At 35.1% G+C, this 21710-nt stretch overlaps 1 protein-coding gene across 1 annotated transcript; it reads right to left on the bottom strand.

The window, feature by feature from the left end:
- Nucleotides 1-10159: 10159 nt before the first annotated feature.
- On the bottom strand, nucleotides 10160-18495 carry LOC104887243 (GTPase activating protein 1). Its single transcript, XM_010671841.4, has 3 exons — nucleotides 18237-18495; nucleotides 13698-13793; nucleotides 10160-10707 (listed from the first exon to the last, which is right to left on the bottom strand). Exons 1-3 carry the CDS (start codon nucleotides 18369-18371, stop codon nucleotides 10417-10419), a joined length of 522 nt encoding a protein of 173 aa, XP_010670143.1. The 5' UTR covers nucleotides 18372-18495; the 3' UTR covers nucleotides 10160-10416.
- Nucleotides 18496-21710: the final 3215 nt, after the last annotated feature.

Raw genomic sequence — 21710 nt, 5'->3', positions numbered from 1 at the left:
CACAGGTGATGGCAGTATATGGAGCAATGAAGTGGATGCTATAGAGAAGATGCTAGCAAGTGAAGAATTTGACCTTGATGGATGCCAACAGGTAAAGAGGTTCGATCGATCTGTGTGCAATGTAGCGGTAAACGGTCGTGCGGGACCTGCATAAACCAGCGCTATTCGGGAGGCAACCCGAATCTCTAACTCTTCTTTTTCCTTTTACTCTTCATTTATCTAAACAAAAAAAGAAAAGAACAAAAACATTTGCATATTGAATTCACTTGAATTCAATTTATTTTTAATTTTTTGTGTGTTTTTGAATTCACTTGAATTCGTTTCTTAATTTTTAGTTCACTTAGTTTCTTTTAGTTTTTTTTTTTGAATTCACTTGAATTCCATCTTCATTTTTTTATTTTTATCAGACTAACCATGCTAACAAGTGTTGTCTAGTGGTTTTGGTGTGCTAATTTTGACCCTAGGTGAAAGCACGAACTCAAACATGCGCCCGCGGGATTTACATGCTTTACATTGACAATTACTGCTCACCCGCGGGAATTCGAATCCCCTCTCACACCACCTTCTGCCAGCCCGCGGGGTAAAACTCGCGCCCGCCGCCTAAGTTCCTCTTCGCACTCACCACAGTCTGTCCGCCCGCAGGTTTTCGAAGTGCTTCTACCAGCCGCACAGTACCAAAATAAAAAACAAAAAAAAAATAATAAAAACCTCCCCCAAGCTCCTCAACCCCCCCACCCTTCACGCCCTCTCCCCGCCTCCTGTACCGACGACCGGCGGGCATCCGACCAGCCCCGACCCGCCGGCGACGCGACGCCTCCCTCTCGCCTTTCGAACTCCTCACAGCGCCACACCTGCCGGCGCCGTAACCACCCCTCTCGCCCTCACAAATTATCAGCGCACCTCCCTCGCGTCTCCTGCCCGCACAGCATCGCCGACAGTCTTCCCATCCTCTTGAACTCCCACACGCGGACAACCAGCAAACCCAGCTTTCCTTATTTTCTTCTCTCTCCCCTCTTTTCGATACTTAGTTTGTTCTTTTATTTATTTATTTATTTATTTATTTATTTATTCTTCTTTTGTTTTGTTTCCTTTTTTCTCTTTCTTTTTAATTTTCTTTTCTTATTACTTTCTCATTTTCTTACCTCTTCTCTATAATTTAATTGATGATGGTTTCAAGATTTTGTCAAGTAGGCACCAACTAGATTCAAGTTCGTCTTTGTGAAGCATTACAACATGGATTTTGAGCATATTTGCCTCTTCTCCCCAATTAATTGGGTAGTAAGCATTTATTCTCACTTGTACTTGTTGTTTATGTTTATTCCAAATTTTCGCTTGGATTTTTGTTTAATGCCCTCTTGTGAGAATCTTTTGCACACATTGATTGAAATTTTAGATTATTGGAGTTTGTGTATGGTTTTCGTGATGTGTTATGGTTGTTAGTGGGTGACTTTGGTGTTGGATGATTGTCGGGGTTGGTTCTGATTCTTTTTCTAAACTAGTTTATGCAGTGAGGACACTGCAAATTCTAGCTTGGGGGAGGAATATTCTATCTTTTATCGCTTTTTAGTGTAGATTTCATTGCTTTCATAGGATGTTGCACGGTTTATACTGCTTATTAGGAGTGGGAGTTTACGTGTTACCAAAAAAAATGTACTGCTTGCTTAGTTGCATCATAGTTGCATTTTAGATAGCTCATTTCATTATAGTTTTCATCTATGGGACTATTGTTGGCACACCTTCGAGAATTTTGTGGATATCTCTACTACAGCTCTACAGCTTTGTTGTACAGTGGTTTCATGATTCTTCATAGCATAATTGTGATACGATTGATTGGCTGTGGTAAGACTGTTTGATCTCTCTGGCTGGCTTTAACTTTACTGTGCAGACAAAATTGACCCATGTGAGCTTCTGTGCCTAATAAACTGACGAATCTGTGTCAGTTATGTTCTTTCATGAGTGATTAGTTCCTCAGTTGATGTATTGATCTTGATTTTGACCTGGTACATCCTTGATACTTCATTGTGTACACTATTTGATATGATTGAGGCGTTCATTTCAAGATTTTAGCTCCAGAGTCCTACTTGTTTACACATTTCCCGTCTCTAGCCCCGCTGAGCTTTCTTGACCCTTTCTTGCTACTTTCACCCATATTATTACCCTTAACCTCATTTGATTATTGTCCCAAGCCTAGCTTGGGCGAGCAAGTGTTAGTTTTGGTCATACTGTATTTAGGGGTGTAAGTTATTTGGTTAAAAACCGAAAACCAAACCAAACCAAACCGAATTAGTAATTTGGTTTGGTTTTTTTTGAAATTCGGTTTGGTTTGGATTCGAAAAAAATATTTTTTCGGTTTTTCGGTTTGGATTGGTTTTGGTTTTGGAAAACTGAAAAAACCGAATTATTGTCACTTAACATACGAATTTTGTCTATTATTTTTTTGTGTTTCTTTTTTTTAATATTAATTACGAAAATACAAAAATATTGTCACTTGAAATACAAATTATCAAAAAATTTGGTTTAAATTCGGTTTGGTTTTTATCTTGGTTTGATTTAATTTCATTTCGGTTTGGTTTGGATTTTGGAATATGAAAAAAAATTGGTTTGTTTTGGTTTGGATTTTGAAAGATAAAAAAAATCCGGTTTGGTTTGGTTTGGTTTGGTTTTTGATTTTATATTTTGGTTTGGTTTGGTTTGGATTGAGCCGAATTTCGGTTTGGATTTGGTTTGGAAATTTCAAAACCGAATTTATTTTGGTTTGGTTTGGTTTTGACCTTAAACCAAACCAAAAACCGAACTTACACCCCTAACTGTATTACATGGATGTAGTTAATGCGTGGTTTTGTTGAAGGAAAGTGTTATTAATGAGCTTTATCATCGAATTCGAATGTGGTTCAAAGAGATTTTGGCAATATGAAAAAGAATGAAGAAAAAGAAATGAAAAAAAAAACAAAGAAAGTGAACATATTTTGAAAGAAAAGTGAAAAGGTTAACAATGGGTTACTATGCATGAAAGATATTGTGGTGATATTTTGGTGATGATGGTGTTATATGAAGTTGTGAATGCCTTGTTAGGCCGGCTTTACATTGATATTTGCTCCCCTTCTTGGCTTTTCCACCACATTTCCCAAAATATGATCCATACCCTTAACCCTAGCCTCATTACAACCCTTGAAAGTCCTCTTGATCTTTGTGTGTTGCATTTTTCGTATTGAAGGTGAGTCAAAAGGTCAAAGTTAAAGAGTATTGCTTCTTCTGAGTTGATATATATAGGTTGGGATCGTTGAGTGTCATTGAATTTCGCCCTAAACACAAGAGAGTATTAGTTCACATACCTATAGTGAGGTCTGTCAAGTTTTGTTAAGTCCAGCTTGGGGGAAAGGGTTTGTGGTAAGATTGTCGAGATGATTGGTCACATGACGTGCTATGCGGCTTTGTTTCATTGATACTCGATGCTTGGTTCATGTAGGATTGATATCTCCCGTGTTTTGGATTGTGTGCTTGACCCTGTTTTAGTCCCATATTGTAGGTTATCATTTTCTTCCCGTGTCTATTGTTTGATTGCTTGAGGACAAGCAACAGTTTACCTTGGGGGAGTTTGATGAGTCATATTAATATAGGCATTTCATGATGCATTTAGGTTGCATTTTAGGATCATTTAGTTGCATTCTTAGTCAATAATTGCATATTAGTTACTTAAGTTGAGAAGATATCACTCATGTGTGTGTTTTTGGTGTTTTTGATAGTTTTCAGGTATTGAGAACACAATTGGTATATTATTGGACAAGCTTAAGCATGAGAAGCATCTAGGAAGGAGCTAAGTCAAATGAGAAGTCCAAAGGGCATCTTCGAGTCGGATTGCAACTCAAACATAGCGGAAACATGTTAAAAGAAGTATGGAAATTGAGTCATGTGCACTCTTTTGATCATAACTCATTATCCAGAGATCGTAATTTAGTGATCCCAGTGGGGTTGGGAACTAGACTTGAAGAGCTTTCCAACGGTATATTACACGCCCCGATACGACCTATAGTTTGGGAGATATGGTCTTTGCAAGTTGACACTGTTTAGCAGCCCGAAAACCCGCGGCCGCGGGTTATCCCGGGTTTCCTAGTCGAATAAGGCTTTATCTTTTGACGAATTAGACTCTATTTTTCTAGTTGTTTTAGGAAATAGAAAGGTATAAAGACTCAAGGGAATATTATTATTTCCTATCTTATTTTCTATTTTGTTTTTTCCATCATTAATTCATTAAAGATTAGAACTTTTTTTTCTCTCAATTAGTGAAGAACCCTAGTTTTGCTTTTTCCCCAATTACATTGAATTTTCAATAGAAGCTTTGATTTTTGCAAGATTGGTTCTACAATTGGTATTATTTCTTTCCTCTTCTTATTCCTATTCAATCCTTTATTATTAATTCATGTTTGTTTATTTATTTATGAATATGTTTTCCCCAATTATGATTGAGTAGTTTATTTCTAGGGTTTAGGGGGATCCATGATCAATTAGGAAGGGATGTTTATTAAAGTATTGATTTTTATTAATGCATGTTGATTCCTATTAAATGTTTTTACGTCTATTCAATTCAATTTGGCCAGATTTGATTGTTATAGTGGTGCAATATTAGGTTATGCGTCGAGAGGTATAAACTTGATATTAAGGCTAGTTTCAATAGGTAGAGTTGGTATTAATAAATTGCGAGAGCCTGTTAATACCGTTCTATGATTGATTTAGACTTGAGAGAGCGAATCAATCTATTTAATTGCATTATTAATTGTTGATTTTTGTGTTTCATCCCGAAATATTGATCATTGGTGAACCTATGCCCTAGACCTTTTATTCTTGATAATTCTTGATATAGTTATAGTCTAGTTTAGTATAATTATTCACAAACACTCGTTCCTATATTCTAGATTTGATTAACAATTAGGAAAAGAACACTGTTTCTCTGTGGATTCGACCCTACTTCCCTGACTACTATTTGTTAGAGGACTTAGGATTACTTTTGATAAGGTGATACGACTTTAGCCTGTCAACTCCACTGAGATTGAAGAAGCCAAATTATGGCATTTGAGAATGGGACACCTCTCATTTGGAAAAATCAAGAGTGCTAAGGGTCTTAATGTCAAAGGGTGTATAGCTAAAAGTTTTTGTAGTGTTTGTCCTTTAGCTAAACAAACAAGATCTTCATTTCTTGTTAGTTCTATTAAGACTAAAAAGCCATTTGAATTGTTATATTTGGATATATGGGGACCATATGCTACTCCTGATCATTTTGATTGTACACAGTTTCTTATAATAGTAGATGATTACACTAGAATGACATGAACTCATTTTCTAAAGAATAAAAAAGATTATGTTTCTATTATGACTCAGTTTTTGCAATATGTGGAGACTCGGTTTGAATTGAAAGTCAAAGCTATAAGATCAAATAATGCTTCTGATTTGACAGAAGGAGATATGAAAGCTTTATTTCTTAGCAAAGGGATTATACAACAAAAGAGTTGTAGCAACATCTTCGAGTGTTCCTTTCTGTGGTCTTTCTTGTCTTTTTGACCTTAGGAATCCTATATGGAATTTTTGATTGAAACTTCCATTGAGCATGACGATATATCTTCAAAATCAAGCAATGAAGTTGGATACTTCATCAACTCCATCTTACCGGGGGCTTCATGACTGATCCACACGGAAAATCATAGGCTCCAAGTCTAGGCCTATTGTCATGAGGACTTCATTACGAGTTCATACATGAAATTGTGGGTTTTAAACCCACACTACTACAAGATTGGACCTATTTGTGCCTCACTTATCCCCTTGGCATACAAAAATTGAGTCATATACAACTAAAGCATTACAAAGACTCATATATAACATAATTCAAATCCACCATAATCTATTAACTGAGTAGATCATCCTTGGGGGATTCTTATTTCTCCTCTTTCATAGGCTTCATGTGTACCTCGATAAGTACTTCATTATGAGTCGATACAAAAGATTGTGGGCTTCGTAACGATACGAGAAAATAATACGAAATCCTTACTGTTTTATAGACTCCTCCCATAACAACTACAACGCATTTTAAATCAAACATAACTTATATGGATCATCTTTGGGGGCTTTCCATTTCTTCTCTTTCGAAAACTATATCCTGAAAGAAATTTGAGCTTCCACACCGATAAAGCACCATATCATCTACATTAGCATCATATCTCTGCATTTGCATTACATATCTGCATCATCCAAGCACTGTGTCAAGCATTGCATCCTTCGTCCTTAGCCATCGGATCCTAGCATCAGTCATAGAGTCGCGCACATGCACACACACCATATGCACACACGTTAGCACCTTAAAGTATCGAGGATTAGAGGTCACTCTTTAGAGGTCAAGTCATCTCCTACCCATTCACTAGCACCCACATCACAGGACATATGCATGTGCCCTAATTGTTTGTCTTCATATCTGTGTTTTCTTTGCATTATATTACAAGTATCCAACATTGAACAAATCTATACGAGTTATATTCCGCCAAGATGTGCGGATATAAATTGCTCAAGAGGCAACAAGTACTCAGGAGTATTAACAGCGCTAAATACAGTGCTAGGTCTGCGGACCATTACGAACCGATACAACGGAAAATCCAGCGTTAATATGGTTCATGTTTCTAAAGACAACAACAACGGTCAAATCCAGTGCTAGCCTTCAGTCAAAATAAGCACAACCCTGGAGTGGGATGCAGCTCTACCCCGACATGAGCCAGACCAAAATAACTCTATAAGCACAGTCCTGGAGCAGAATGCAACTCTATCCTAAGATGAGTCGAACCATAATAGCTCTATAAGCACAACCCTGGAGCGGGATGCAACTCTACCCCAATATGAACCGGACAAGAATAGCTCTATAAGCACATCCTTCGAGTGGGATGCAACTCTACCCCGATATGAGCCAGACCATAATAGCTCTATAAGTCAGCCTTAGAGTGGGATACAGCTCTACGCCGATATGAGTTGGACCAGATAGCTCTATAAGCACAACTCTGGAGCGAAATGCAGCTCTACCTCGACATGAGCCGGACTAGAATAACTCATGATACTATTTTTACATATATCATTTCATTTTTGCAAATTTATGATAATTTTGTAAATATGTGTCACATATGTTTGCTCTAAAACTTTTGCTTGTTTGGTAGGAACCGGCATTAAAGAGTGATTTGGATTTCAGAGTGTCTAGAATCATACTCTGTCACGACAAGTATGCTTTCACTTTCGGTTTTACAAACCTCAATCAAATTGGGGGCTTCTTTAGACACATAATTGTGTCTCCCCATTCAAGGTTCCGATAATGAAACATACCGCCTTTTTAAGTGAAATCAGATTTTTAATATTTAATATTGAATATCCGATTTTTAAGGGATAAAATAGATCATCAAAAACGCGTTTAACAAAAAGGTTAACAAAATATGTTGGACGCATGCAGTGCGCTTGGCGCACCACGTGCGCTAGACCTGGGCATGGGACGAGCCGGGCCTGTTCACGGGCTAGGCCTGCGGGTTTAGGGAGATGGCGAGCCTGAAATTTCTATATTTTGTCCATGACCTAGCCCAAGCCCACGGGACCGCGGGTCGGGCTCATGCCTACTGCGGGCCTGAAAACATAGGAAAGGGGCGTTCGGCCCATGGGCCATCTAGGTAGGCTCGTGCCGGTGTGGGCCTAAATAAAATTTCTTGACCATGACTGGCCCGCGGCCCACGTAGCGGACAACAGACCGGGCCGGGCCCAAACCAGGTCGGGCCAGACCGACCCGCGTGCTGGCCCGACCCATGCCCACCTCTAACGTGCGCCCAACACATTAGTTGATATGTGTCAAGTGCGTCAATCTGCCCCTGACACGTGGATCTATATGTCACACAGACTTTTGCATGTAGTACACCACTTTATGCGACACATATACTTTATTTATTCTTATCTTTTTTCCAAGACGGTGCCACGTGTATGTTGTAGATGAGAGTCATGTCACGTCAGGTGCACAAACATGTGTCTGACACGTGTGATTGTGCATTATGCAGGCTCTTGCGCCTGGCGTAGCAGGCGCTTTGTGCGAAGTTTCGTTTTCCCTATAAATAGTCCTTGATTTCACGAATCAAAGGACACTTTTTCAAGATTATTTCTCATACACTTTAGCTTTACGAATATTTTCGTGCTTATAGTCTTGTACTTCCACATACTATACCAACACACTAAACACAATCAAAGACAGATTTGTTCCTGCTCTAATTGATCTTTTGGCTTCAAAATTTATCCGTTCGAAGGTCGTTACGCCCTTAGACCTAATCCGCATAGGTCTACTCTTGAGGTCCCTTGAATAATTCTTTTATTTATATTTCCTTGAAGTTACTAACAATTTCTTGTCATGATGTAGATACTAATAAATAAACGTCATTATTGTACATTATAACCTTTTTCTCTTATTTTGTATACATAATATTCATGTTATTATGATTGTTCGATGCATGATTTTTTTTATCATCTACATGTTATTATTACTAATCAAGACCTAAGGAACAGTTCTAACTAAATCAGATAATATGGATAACCTGCTAGGTACCTTGTAAATTGATTGTTTAATGACTTGTCCCTAAAAAGGAGTCTTTTATGTGTTTATTGAACCAACGTAGACTAATCTTTTTAGGGTGCATGAAAAATATAATGTGGTTGTTCTTTTGCATAAAACTTGTTGTGAAGCGTAATAAGTAGAGGCCCCCAAGGCACCAATGGAAGATATGGTTCCTCACCGTGTTCGTACTCTCACCCTCGAAATCAATTTTCAGTGTATTGACTATCTATAGAGTCAGGGCAGGAAAAACTACATTGGATAAGTCCCTAAGATGGCCCTACAGTTTCCCACATATTAATTAGGTTTATGAGTCTTCCTTTAAAGACTTGTTTGCGACTTCGAAACGTATTTTAATAAAATCACAGTTTCCCACATATCCAATTAGGTTTATGAGTCTTCCTTTAAAGACTTGTTGGCGACTTCGAAATTTATTTTAATAAAACCTTAACAATGAAATAGTCAAATATACGCTCACACCGCGTAGGCGGAATACAATCACGCCTACACTACCCTATAATAATAGTGGAATTTTAGAATTGACAAAACATTAAAGTAATATTTAAAATATTTTGATTTATTGAAATGGTTTTCTTGTACCACAAAAGATTTATAATGGTTGTAAGTCATATTTTCTACCCCAATGAAAGGAATACGAACAAAAATCAACTTTCCAATATCCATAGCGTAACAAAATAAATGATTTTGATCGAAAAAAAGTACAACTAATTACTACCCATACCTCTGTTAGGCAATACTAGTTGAAAATGAGCTAAGCCAGAAAAGATAATAGCTGAAACTAATAAAATGTTGAAACTGATAAAAGAGATGATTAGCAAAATGAGTTAATCAATTTGATGAATTATTTTGACAAATTTGGTTGCAATAAGAATCTTAAAAGGATTTTCTAGAATTTTAATAACTTGATTTTGAAACATCGAGACTTTCAAGTTATCAATTTCCTTCATTGTAAGAACTTAAAATTTTATTATAAATATTCCCGAACACAACTAATCATTTTAAAAACTAATCTTTTTACCTCATTGTCATCTATACAAATATACGCACAGTTAATAGAATTGGAACACATGACCTTTGAAATGAAATGTGAGAGTTTAGCCACTAATCAACTACAATATCAATGCTTAATGTTTCAAAGTAAAACATAATAAATTAAAGTCCTATAATTATATGTAATTATAAAAGCATGTACACAAATTTTTGATCTTAAACCGTTTTATTAAATAACATTATCTTACCCACATTTCTATAAAATTATTACTTTTATCCCAATTCTTTAGAAGTTTTTTTGAACAACTTATCATGTCATAGCGTGCTTTCCTAATCTCGCACTAGACAGAATATTACGAAAAACTAATGATATCAATTAAGAAATTTATGAATAATAATACATTTGACAATTATAACTGATCTAGGGCATTACCCGGGCGAAAATACTAGTTTAAGAAACCTAAAAGATGAACTCTTTAGTTTCTTTTTTGTTTTAGAACTCTTACAGCAATAAGGTACCTTATTCATGATTCATCAGTGTCATAAGCTGAAGATTAAGAGTTTGATTAGCAGACACAAGAGGGAGTACACCGTTTATATAACAACATGTACTCGCCATATAATATTGGAAGTCTCACTTACAAAACTTAATCAGCTACAAAGATAACTATTCTTTTATGCATCCTCAATTCCAAACACCCACATTCATGAGATCTAGATAGTCCAAATACCACATTACGCTAAGTCAATAGGACAGCAATTTGTTATGTACAAGGAGATCACGGACCATGCAACAATGATTATGCACCTCGAGAGCTAGGAAGATCGATCCACTGCAACTGGAGCTCAATTTCACCACATTCAACATTGCGGAGTCGTAAGAACATGTTCTGAGTGACTTTGCCATCCTTCCAGACAATGCAACTCTCCTCCGCAATGCAGTTTTGCCTGTCTGGTATCAGTTTTCTGATAACAGTTCCATCTGGAGCGCCCTGTGAGTTCGACTTTACTGCATCTAAGAATGGTCTCATATCAAACTCTGCATCTCCCATTTTGTCATCCAGCGAGAATGTGTCATGGTCATAAACAAACTGATTTGACATGGAGATAAATAATAGGAAGAGTCAGCTCAAATACTATGTGCAAGCGTCATTACATGAATTAGAAAGATGTTCTATACTGCATTCATTAGAACGATAGTGTGCAGTGTTATTTATTGTTCCCTTCAAGAAAAATTTTCGATATTGCCGAAAAAATGAATATTTTAGAATAAATGATTTCCATGGACTTTTTTGATAGTATTTCCTCCATTTCTTAATAGATCAAATCGGATCCATAATACAGAGAGTCAAGTCTTCATTCCTATCGACAAGTCAGATAAAATGTTATTGAAAAGTTGAAGGCAAGTTATCAAACTCTGCAACAATTTGTATGGAAAACTGAGTTTTTGGAGCTAAGTTCAATAATTAGGCAGCATTGTTTATGATCGCAAAACAATGATTCTCAATCCATTTTATACTTCATGGGTTCAAACTGATCAAACTCTTGACAGTCTAATCAAAGCGGCTCTGACCGAATCTGTTATGTGGCCGTAGGTACCAAAGTAAGATGCTAGACTGATTATTTCCAAAGCTACAAATGACAAACGAAACTAAGAAATCATACCAGGAAACATTTAGAACATTTGAAATAGGCAATCCATCTTCATTATCAACAAGGTGCAGAACATTAGAGAGAACAAGTAAAAAGAATCATAACAAAGCAAACAGTTGCTAAGATATTAGTAAAATCACCCCCATAAAATGCCGCTCCACCCCAGCTTAAATAGAACAAGACTATAACCCTAGAGTGAACGAAGAGCTTCGAGTACATGAGTGTCATTGTGATTAGCCTCATCTGAAATATTAGCAACTTCGATGACAAACCTGCAATTGAAATTGTTCGTGCACTTGGGTTATTAGTTTGTTAAGGCTGGGGTAGAGTCCCTTGTTGTAGGGATGGTTTTACTAATATTAGACAGGTGTTGGCTTTGTTGTGTCTTATTGACTTATTCTACTGTGTGTCCGTAGTGTTTTACGCCTTCTTGATAATGAAGTGGATTTTCTTTTTCCAATATTCTGATACCTTACTTTTGTTTACAATCTGCAAATCTCTCCCTTAGTTACCTACGGCCACATAACACGAAACAACACTAACAATTAAGTAAACTAATCTTAGAGAACTACCAATTTATCATACAAATTGATGCTACCTTAGGGGGTAGAATCAGATCCAATATTATCGAGAAGACGAAGGCAAGTTATATAATCTCGTTTTCTTCATTATGTTTTCTTTCTTGCTGGCTTTCCGCTCATATAATGGATTTTCATAATCACTCTGAAATAAAGGCGTAAAAGCTCATATAATGGCTATTCGACATTTATTTGTGAACCCCCCTTTTTTTTTATCAATTACTTTATTTCTTTGTAACTTTTCCACCTTCATTACTCCTCAATTATTTTATAAGCCGATATAGACAGAAACTTTAGGACCCAAGAAAAAACAGTCCACGATTAAAATAGAAAAGTTGTCTATCGTGCTCACGACAATTATCAAATTGAAGTACTGGGGAAAAAGACTTTACATGTATAAATAGTATCCCTCTACTTTTATTTATTTGCTACATTTTTCAAAAAGAGTTGTTTTTTTTTTATTTGCTACATTTTCTTATTAGGAGACTTGGCCCACCAAAAAGTACGACTTTTTCCCTTTTCTCACCCTATTTAATGTTAAAAGAGTTAAAAAGTACACTAAAAAAAGAATGAAAATGACATCTCCTAAATTATTGTGTAAAGCAAATGTAGCAAATAAATAAAAGCGGAGGGAGTACCAAGTCCAGATTATTTGGTGGGAGAAGACTTTGTCTAAAAATTTCTAGAACTCGAGAAAATAAATCCATGACTTTGGGGGGAAAGGCAAGTAAGAATTACATTAACTTTGCGTATTTCATACTCCCTCTACGGGATGTTTAACACCATTTTAATGAGAGTAAAAATGCAGAGTGGAAAAGGTGTGATCGTTAGGGGTGAGCAGAAATTCCGGGTACCCAGACCTAGACTCGGACCCGGTATGGACCCTCCGGGTCCGAATCCGGTCCCGGTCCAACTGGGTCTGGGTCTGGGTCCAAAAAATTAGACCCAGTTGCATCCGGTTTCAATTTTGGGTAGAATTTTTTCGGACCCAATACCTGGTGGGTACCCAGTTTGACCGGTTCCAGTTCTTGGTACCCGGTTGGAGCGGGTCTAGGTCCGGGTACCCGGTACTTTGAATTGGTTTTTTTCATGTACTCATATAGAATTGTTAATAGGATAATAGTTGTTAAGTAAAAAGTTAGTACTTAGTAGGCCTTTAGGCCCATTTAATTTTTTTAAAATATTTTATAGCTCAATTGGCACATCTTAGTATGTTGTTAAATTTACAACTGGGTATCCAGTTCTGGACCTGGTACCCACCGGATCCGGGTCTGGGTCCAAAAATTAGGACCCGGTTTGACCAATTCCAATTCCAGATTTTTAATACCCACTGGGTGCGGGTCCGGGTCTGGGTCCGGGACTATGAAATTCTACCGGGTACCCGGTTGAGCTCACCCCTAGTGATCGTTGCTGATTATGGTGCAGCGGTGAACACAAATTACAAGTGTTTTTAAGAAAAAACTGTTTACCCCCACTTTTCTATGTTCTATTTGGACCATATCAAATATAGGAAAATACGAGCCGAACTTCATTTTTCAGGGATAGAAAATTACTTCTCCTAATAGAGCAAGGGAAGCCATACCTTATCTCGCTCTATTAAAGGATTTATAACACAAACAAAGAAAATTGGATTCAAAAGATAGTTACTTTCCTTGTAACCAACATAGAAAATTCAATCTAGTTTTCATTGATATATTTTGCACCTAACCAAACATATCCTAAGAGCAAAATTTGGACCAGAATAGATCTTTGGACAAACTAACAAGTAAATGCAGCAAATTTTTCGAAATGGTGGGAATATAATGAATTTCAATATCATATATGACGACTTCGAAAATTAATACACTTACAAGTCTAACAGGTTCATTTGGATCCATAACACACAGAGTCAGATCTTCATTCCATTCCGGATTAAGAGACTTCTTGATGATACGAGTCTTTAGTTTCTGAAACAAGAATTAAATAACCAGGACACAAGTTTTAATATGAAATTGAGATATATCACAATAAAAGAGTTCATACTAATAATCTTTTCTACCATTGCAATACAAAAATATTTTTGCACAACAATATATTACTAAACTTTCTATAAAGTTCAGTAGAATTATAAATTTAATAAGAGTGGACAAAACTACATCTACTCATTAGGTAGATTACTTACTCCTAGTAGGACATTAAAAAATAATTGTTAGTAGTGAATTAGATTCTACCACACATGAATTCTATTAGTAGTGGGTAAACCGAGCAACCCAATGGGTAAACCAAGTTTTAATGTAGTTCGAATTGGGTAAATACATTATTGACATTTGGCCCCTATTAATTGGCCTAAGTATTAGGTCATTAGCTGGACTCAAAATTATTGAAGACTTTAAATTGAGGAAAAGAATGACAATTTTAAAACAACAAGTTACAAGATGTCGTTACAATAGATTGATTCCCATTGGATGGACAATCCATTGCAAGTAACAATCAACATAAAATTAATTTTGGTGAGTTTGACTTTACTAAATTATTAAAGTCGATTTCTAGTGAGTAGATTACCCAATACTAGGAATGACAATCTAGTCCGAATTCCACCCTAGTTTGCTCTGATCCCAAGGAAAAAATCCGAATCAACTCCGACAAAAAAGTAATCCGACTCCATTTAAAAATTCCGACTCTGAGTTGGAGGAGGGTCGGAGTCGGATCTCATAAAATAATACAACTCCGACTTTGAGTCAATCAATCCTTTTTTCTTATTTATGTTAATGTATTATTTATGTATAAACTGACTTCGACTTTCAGCCAATTATATTGTATATGATTTTCTCATTGAAGAAATGATTGTTAAAAATGATAGTAATATTTAGATTATTTGTACTATATAAGATTTTCAGATGATTAATTAAAATAAATTATAATGATTAGATTATTGTATTATAGAAGACTATTCTATCATAAGAAATGGGCAAAAAATAAGCCGGATCGGATTCGGGGTCGGATGTTCGGATTTTAAGTCGGATGTTTGAATTTTAATTCGGATCGGATTCGGATTTTCGGAGTCAGATGTCACAGTCAGACTCATATTTAAAATCCAACTTCTTGTAGGGTCGAAGTCGGATTATGCATAATCCGATCCAAGTCCGACCCGTTGCCATCCTTACCCAATACGTAAACAAAGTTTTGTCTATCATTACCCAGTAAAGAAAATTTTCCTGAGGCGTTGGAGTCAAATCATGCCATTTACCATTTTCTAGTTGAAGGACTATCAAGGACTAACCCCTACAAGGCTACTAGTCTGTAGGAAACACCAACACATTGACTGATCAGGCATGCATATCGTGCTAAGGAAATACCCCAGCATAATGTTGGGGGTAAGGATCGAAACCCTGAGCTCAAGGGCCAAAGGGGAGCGATCTACATACAAAATTGTGGTTTTTCTTTTTTTTTTTAAATAAAATTCCGAAAGTGTTTATATATATAGACAAAATATAATCTAACTATATATATTCATACTTATTTGAATATACACCTAATAAATTTTGACTTTTGTTGCAGAAACCTTAGAGGTTTATAGTATGCTCCTCTTTATAGAACACCCACTTCCATAACCACTTGCTATCATTGTTATACGCTTTCTTTTTTGGGTAGGAGGGGGACTTGATTTGAACAATTGTTCGCATCTACTATTCGATGATTTTCTAATTTGTCTAAAATAAATCAAGTAATACTTAGTTTAATAGAAGATTAATATCTTATAATTTCAAAGTAGTGGAATCAAACCCCAATTCGAGTCTTTAGTTTATTGTCTAATACTTGATCTTTGAAATATTTCAAAGTAACAAGTATTAGACAAATATCTGAACTGAACTGATCTGAACTGAAGTGATCTGAACTGAATTGAATTGAACTGAATTGAACTTAACTGAACTTAACTGAACTGTGATATGTGAGAGTAAAAGTATTGTCTAGAGCTGAACTGAGCTGAACTGAACTGAACTGATCTGAACTGATCTGAACTGAACTGAATTGAATTGAACTAAACTGAATTGAATTGAATTGAACTGAATTGAACTGAAAATAAGCTGGGGAGAACAGGCTCTTAGCTAGCAAAACACTATAACTTTATTGTCTAATGTTGCAAGTAAGATATGATAAAGTCTTTTAAATATATTAAAGTAAAAAGACTCAAACAAATATCTAGATTTCTAACACTTATATTACGATACTAACAAGAGACTATTAAACAATGGCGGATCTTCATGGGGGAAGATCTCAAAACCCAGCATACAAAAATAGTTACACAGCATCAGAATTTAGAATATCAGATTCCTGTTCTAAACGTTTCCCAAAATCCCAACCTTTGCAAGTTGAAAATCAGAAAACCTCGAAAGCGAAAACCAAAAGGGAAAATTTTGCATCTGCAACTCTGAATCTCTGTTAAAGCAAAGTAGCAACTCTAGCTTTGTGTCTCTTTTAAAAGCAAATAAGAACTGTAATTCTGAATTTTGGTTTTTATCTTTTTCGATTCATTGTATCTGTGATTTTAACATTTTTATATTTATTTTATTCTGATATTTTAGTTTAACTTATATTTTTACATTGGATTCAATATTCATAGGTTCTTATAGTTTTATACTTTCATACTTCCTCAGTTTAGAAATAGTTGCACCATTTCTAACTTTTACGCATGCCGATGTATGATTTCAACCATTAATATCTTTAATTATCAATAAGTAAAAATTATAAAAAGTTTATTTTAAAAAAATTTACACCGAGATAAATCTAACAAGACCCCACATGACTATGTTTTTCCTAAAATATAAATCACCAAAGACAATCTAAGTGTAAGATGTGAATAGTACACAAAATAAAAATGATGCAACTATTTCTAAACAGAGGAAGTATATGTTAATATGTTATGTTAGCAAATCTTTCAAAATCCGTCAGTGCTACTAAATACATATCTTCTTACCTCGATTTCTTTCAAACTATTATTTGCAAACTCAAACATTCAAGATGTTTTTACTTATCACGTCACTTTTTCAATTTCTTACAAGACAAAAAAAAAATACTTAGCGCAACAAAAACATAATGAAATTTATAAATAGGATTTTTTGTCCCAAACTACCTTTAACTTTCAAGTTTTTGCGATAAACTACCTTATAAAAAAATTGTTGTCCTAAACTACCTTACTTTACAATTTTGTTGTTGACAGCTACCTTATGCCGGTTTCCGGCATTGACTTTTGTTTTTTCAGTTCAAAATTGTGGGAAAAACAAAATTACCCTTGTGGGAATTGAGGAGGGTGATTGTTTCAATTTTAGTTTAAGTAGAAGAGGAATTTAATGGTGGATTGGTGGTACAAAGTGTCACATAGATATGAGGGAGAGAGCGCGCGCACACCGGAAAATGAGGAAATTAGGTTGGGGGAAATTAAAAAAAGGGTTTGAAGAGGTCAAGTGATATAATGTGACAATAAAAAAGCGGAAAAAACAAAAGTCAACGTCGAAAATCGGCCTAAGGTAGTTGTCAACAACAAAATGGTAAAAGTAAGGTAGTTTGGGACAACAATTTTTTTATAAGGTAGTTTCTCGCAAAAACATAAAAGTTAAAGGTAGTTTGGGACGAAAAACCCTTATAAATAACATATTTATCTATTATAGTGATCCAACATCGCCCAAGACAAACTACTAATTTACCTCCCAAAAAGTGACCCAACTCTCGGTCATGACGACTGTACTTACAAGGGACCCAACTCGAAACTGTTTGGTCCAACATTGATCAGATCAACATATAAAACTCGAAATTAATTGGCACCGACCAGACCCAACCAACGAATTTAACAGGTCTAACCTCAAATAAAACAAAAGGTCGTATAATTATGAGCGTAACATCCGCTTCCGTTGTTTAGCTGTAATTAAATTAGGTGGTATTTAATTGAAGTTAACCCGGCATAAGTTGTACATAAAAGCTCAAATTAACGGACTTCCGTTTTTTTTTATACTTAGTATAATTTCAGTCAACAGACTCAACAGTAGATATCTGCTTTTTTTTACAAGGGAATCAAATTATCAATGGAGCATATCCCAATTAATATAGTTTCTAGAGTACTATGGTAGATAATAAAATAATAATAAATTAATAATAAAAGATGTAACAATTAAGTTAGATATGGAAAATTTTCTAGCTGCCAAACAAATTGAGCATAAAGACAAGCTGATTTAAACAAATTATAAGAGCTAAAAATGAATACTCCTACACTCATACACACCATTTTTCCCACCTTTTTCCCCATTTTATAAAAAAAAAAATCATTTTACCCCAACCATATGAAGATGAAAAATCAGAGACATATATATAGAAAAAAAGAGATGAAAAGTCAAAACAATAAGTATAAAAAAAAGAACCTGTTTTCCTAGACGCACGATGACATAAGGATCACTGCTCTTAACATCACGAACGGCCAGATTAATGCCACGTATAACACGGATACGAAGCAAACCCATTGCGTTACCTATCGGATTCACTTTCTTATCAGCCATTGTTTCTTCTGGATTTTCAATTTTATTTTGTGGGAAAGTAAACGAAGAAGATGAGATGAGCAGTTGGTAAAAATGGGTTTTGTTGTGGGTTTTTATGTTGTTGGAATTCAAACTATGTGTATTAATAAAAGTTCGGTGGACCTACTTCCTAGTTATATTAAACGTTTATGGGCCCTGCTTAGTGGTCCCCACACTGCTGAAAGATGGAAGATCTATATTGCTTTGCAGCTAACCACGCGCTAGAGGACCGTTTGTCCGTTTCTTTGCTCTAGAAAGTTCATTGAACATTGGGCAAATGTGGCTCCTCATGGATTGAAGTGGGTAGACCTCGTTATTAGATGGATTGGATTTGGATTAGTGTGGGTCAGAAGCAAGTCGGATAATAAGAGGGTCATCTCATAAAGTGTCGGTAGTGGGTCGGATCAAATGGATAGTAGGTCGACGACGGTTTGATAATGGACGGGCCGACAAATGAACAATAAAACAAGGAACAAAAAGAGTCAAAAGTGAGTTTAAATGAATTTGAATCCGAATATATAATTGCTTTTACAAAACTTATTTTATTTTTCAAAATTACTGAGTTTCTGTATTGACCCTATAATGGTCATGTTCAATAATGACCCTATTCAATAAAGCCCTATCTAATAAAAGCCCTTTAAATTTGACCCTAACCCTTTAATCATTTAGCTACCCTATCCAATAACTAGGTCTAGAGATTGAGAAAGTTGATACAACCTGATATGTAATCGGATTCAATTTTTTATTTTTATTTTTATTTTTTGAGTTTATGTAATCGAACTCAATTTGAAATTAGTGGATTACGAGATTATTAATCGTTTTAGGTAACTAAAATGACATGAATAACTTGTTTATGATACTAACCTGATACGATTACATCTATTTTTTGAAAGACAAATTTTATTAATGAAGGTCAAACGACATATATAATAAAGCCTCGTTCTTTTGGATTGAAGTGGAATGAATAGAATTGAACTGAACTATAATAATAATAATAATAATAATAATAATAATAATAATAATAATAATAATAATAATAATAATAATAATAATAATAATAATAATAATAATATAATAAAATAATAATAATAATAATAATAATATAATAATATAATAATAATAATAATAATAATAATAATAATAATAATAATAATAATAATAATAATAATAATAATAATAATAATAATAAATATTATGAAGAAGTATTATGAAGAGTGTCAAAATTTTGGCAAGTGGGATAGGAAAAACAATAGGAGATGCAAAATCTATCACCATTCTAAATTCAACTTGGGCAGGAGGAAAAAGAGTATATTTCAAAGATGACTCAGTGTGTCCAGAGGAGCCAAGACCAGTGTGGGTAAGTGACCTAATCTTAGAAAATCATATACATGGAACAGGAATCTCCTAGATAAGTGGTTTGAAGAGGAGGAGGTAAGAAACATAAATACGGTGCACCTGCTATCAATAGAAAAGGAAGATGAGTTCAACTGGGAAAAAACAAACAATGGGGATTATCAAACGAGATCGGGCTACTGTCTAGCTATGGAAGAAGAAACTGTAAATACAGAGATCTCACAGTTCTGGAAGAAAATCTGGAACCAAAAATTCTGGCCAAAATATGGAAGATATTATATTGGAAGCTAATTAATGGTGCCCTTGGCACCAGAGTAAACCTTAGAAAAAGAAATATTCTTAACGAGACTCTTTGCCCTTTCTGTGGAAAGGATGAGGAGTCGGATACTCATCTATCACTAGTATGGGATTGGCTTTCAGCAGCGCATCAAAATAGCCTACTACAACGCTATAAAGCGTCGCAAGTACTTTTACAAACGCACTAGGAAGTGTTCCGCTTGCCTGTGTTGCTACACCTTGTAGCTACACTTTATTTTTGCGTCGGTATAGCTAGGATAAATGCGTCACTAGTTCGGAACGCTTTCAAGGCACGCTGCTGGGACACTTTATTGGCGTTGTAATAAGGTAGCTACGCTCCTATTAGCGTTGAACAAAATCTGATACACCTTACTATTTCCTATAGCTATAGAGACCCACTAAAAGCGTCGTATAATACTTTCCACACTTTTAAAGCAAGTGAACCAAAATATAATATATTGATTAATGAATAAATTAAATCGTTTAAACTCTATATAAGCAATCTTCAAACTAAAATAAAATAACCAAAGAGTCTAACTCATTTAGACAAACTCAAGGTACAACCTAATGTATGTAGAACAACAAATGTTAAAATTTATAATCCAACTAAAATAATAACAAAACTTAATATATATTCATTCATGTGCCCAAACAGATGTTCCAATGTCCTCAAATCTTCGACATTCACTTTTTCGTTTTGGTGCATCCAAAATTAATCTGAGGGGCAAAAAAAATATCAACAAAAGTAATTAAAAAAAGGACACAAAGTAGTTTAACAAACAATAAAAAAGATCTACTAAGAATGTTACCTTTCAACAAAAATCCAACTAGCTAATTAGATAATTAATGAGAGTTGTCATTTCCAGAAGATGAAGCTTTGTTAGCAGCCTACATCCAACAAGCATTGACATCAATATAATTTCAACTCAATTACACATATTTACACAAAAAACAAGGATTTTTTTATTTCTATTTCACCATAGAAGTACCATCATTCTTTAACAATGTAAATGACTTCAATTGTACCTCTATACAATCCTACATTGATAATTGCATTAGAAAAAGAAGGTTTGATCGTACCTTATCAACAATAGGGATGTCAAAATCTTCTTCTTGGTTTGAATCAGTACCATCTGAACCGAATTCAGTTAAGTCATCACTTAAGTCATCAAATTCAGAATCATCAAAGTCTGAACCTAAATGCTCTTGGAGCTTACTTTTCAGCTTCAATATTGTTGCCCCCTGATTTTTAACACACCTCCTTAGTTCGCATAGATGATACAATATTGCTCCTTCATCTTTGGAGGATATCCTTAGGCCTTTACAATAGGAAGGAACAGAAGGTTCTACAAAATTTGATGGCTTAACACCTAACAATCCTAAACCACGAACGCGGCCATATTTATCCTTGCCCAATACCTTTGAAACAGGATCATTATCTAAGTTAACTGATTGGTCCCCTGTTCAACAACAATGTTCTTAATTTGATTCTACAAATCAAATATACAACAAACTTAATGAATAAAAATAACTCGTCAACATAATATTATTTGATACTAATATGCAAATTATAAGTCACGTGTAAGATCATAGACAAGCACCGTAATTTCTGCTTCATTTTCATGTTGGTGACACTCTAAATAAAGTTTAGTTCTTGTTGGATTCCTATTT

Source organism: Beta vulgaris, chromosome 2 (assembly GCF_026745355.1).
Source record: "Beta vulgaris subsp. vulgaris cultivar EL10 chromosome 2, EL10.2, whole genome shotgun sequence".
Lineage (NCBI taxonomy): Eukaryota > Viridiplantae > Streptophyta > Magnoliopsida > Caryophyllales > Amaranthaceae > Beta > Beta vulgaris.
Note: the sequence above shows the minus strand (reverse complement) of the source record. Positions and strands in the feature narration are given on the sequence as shown.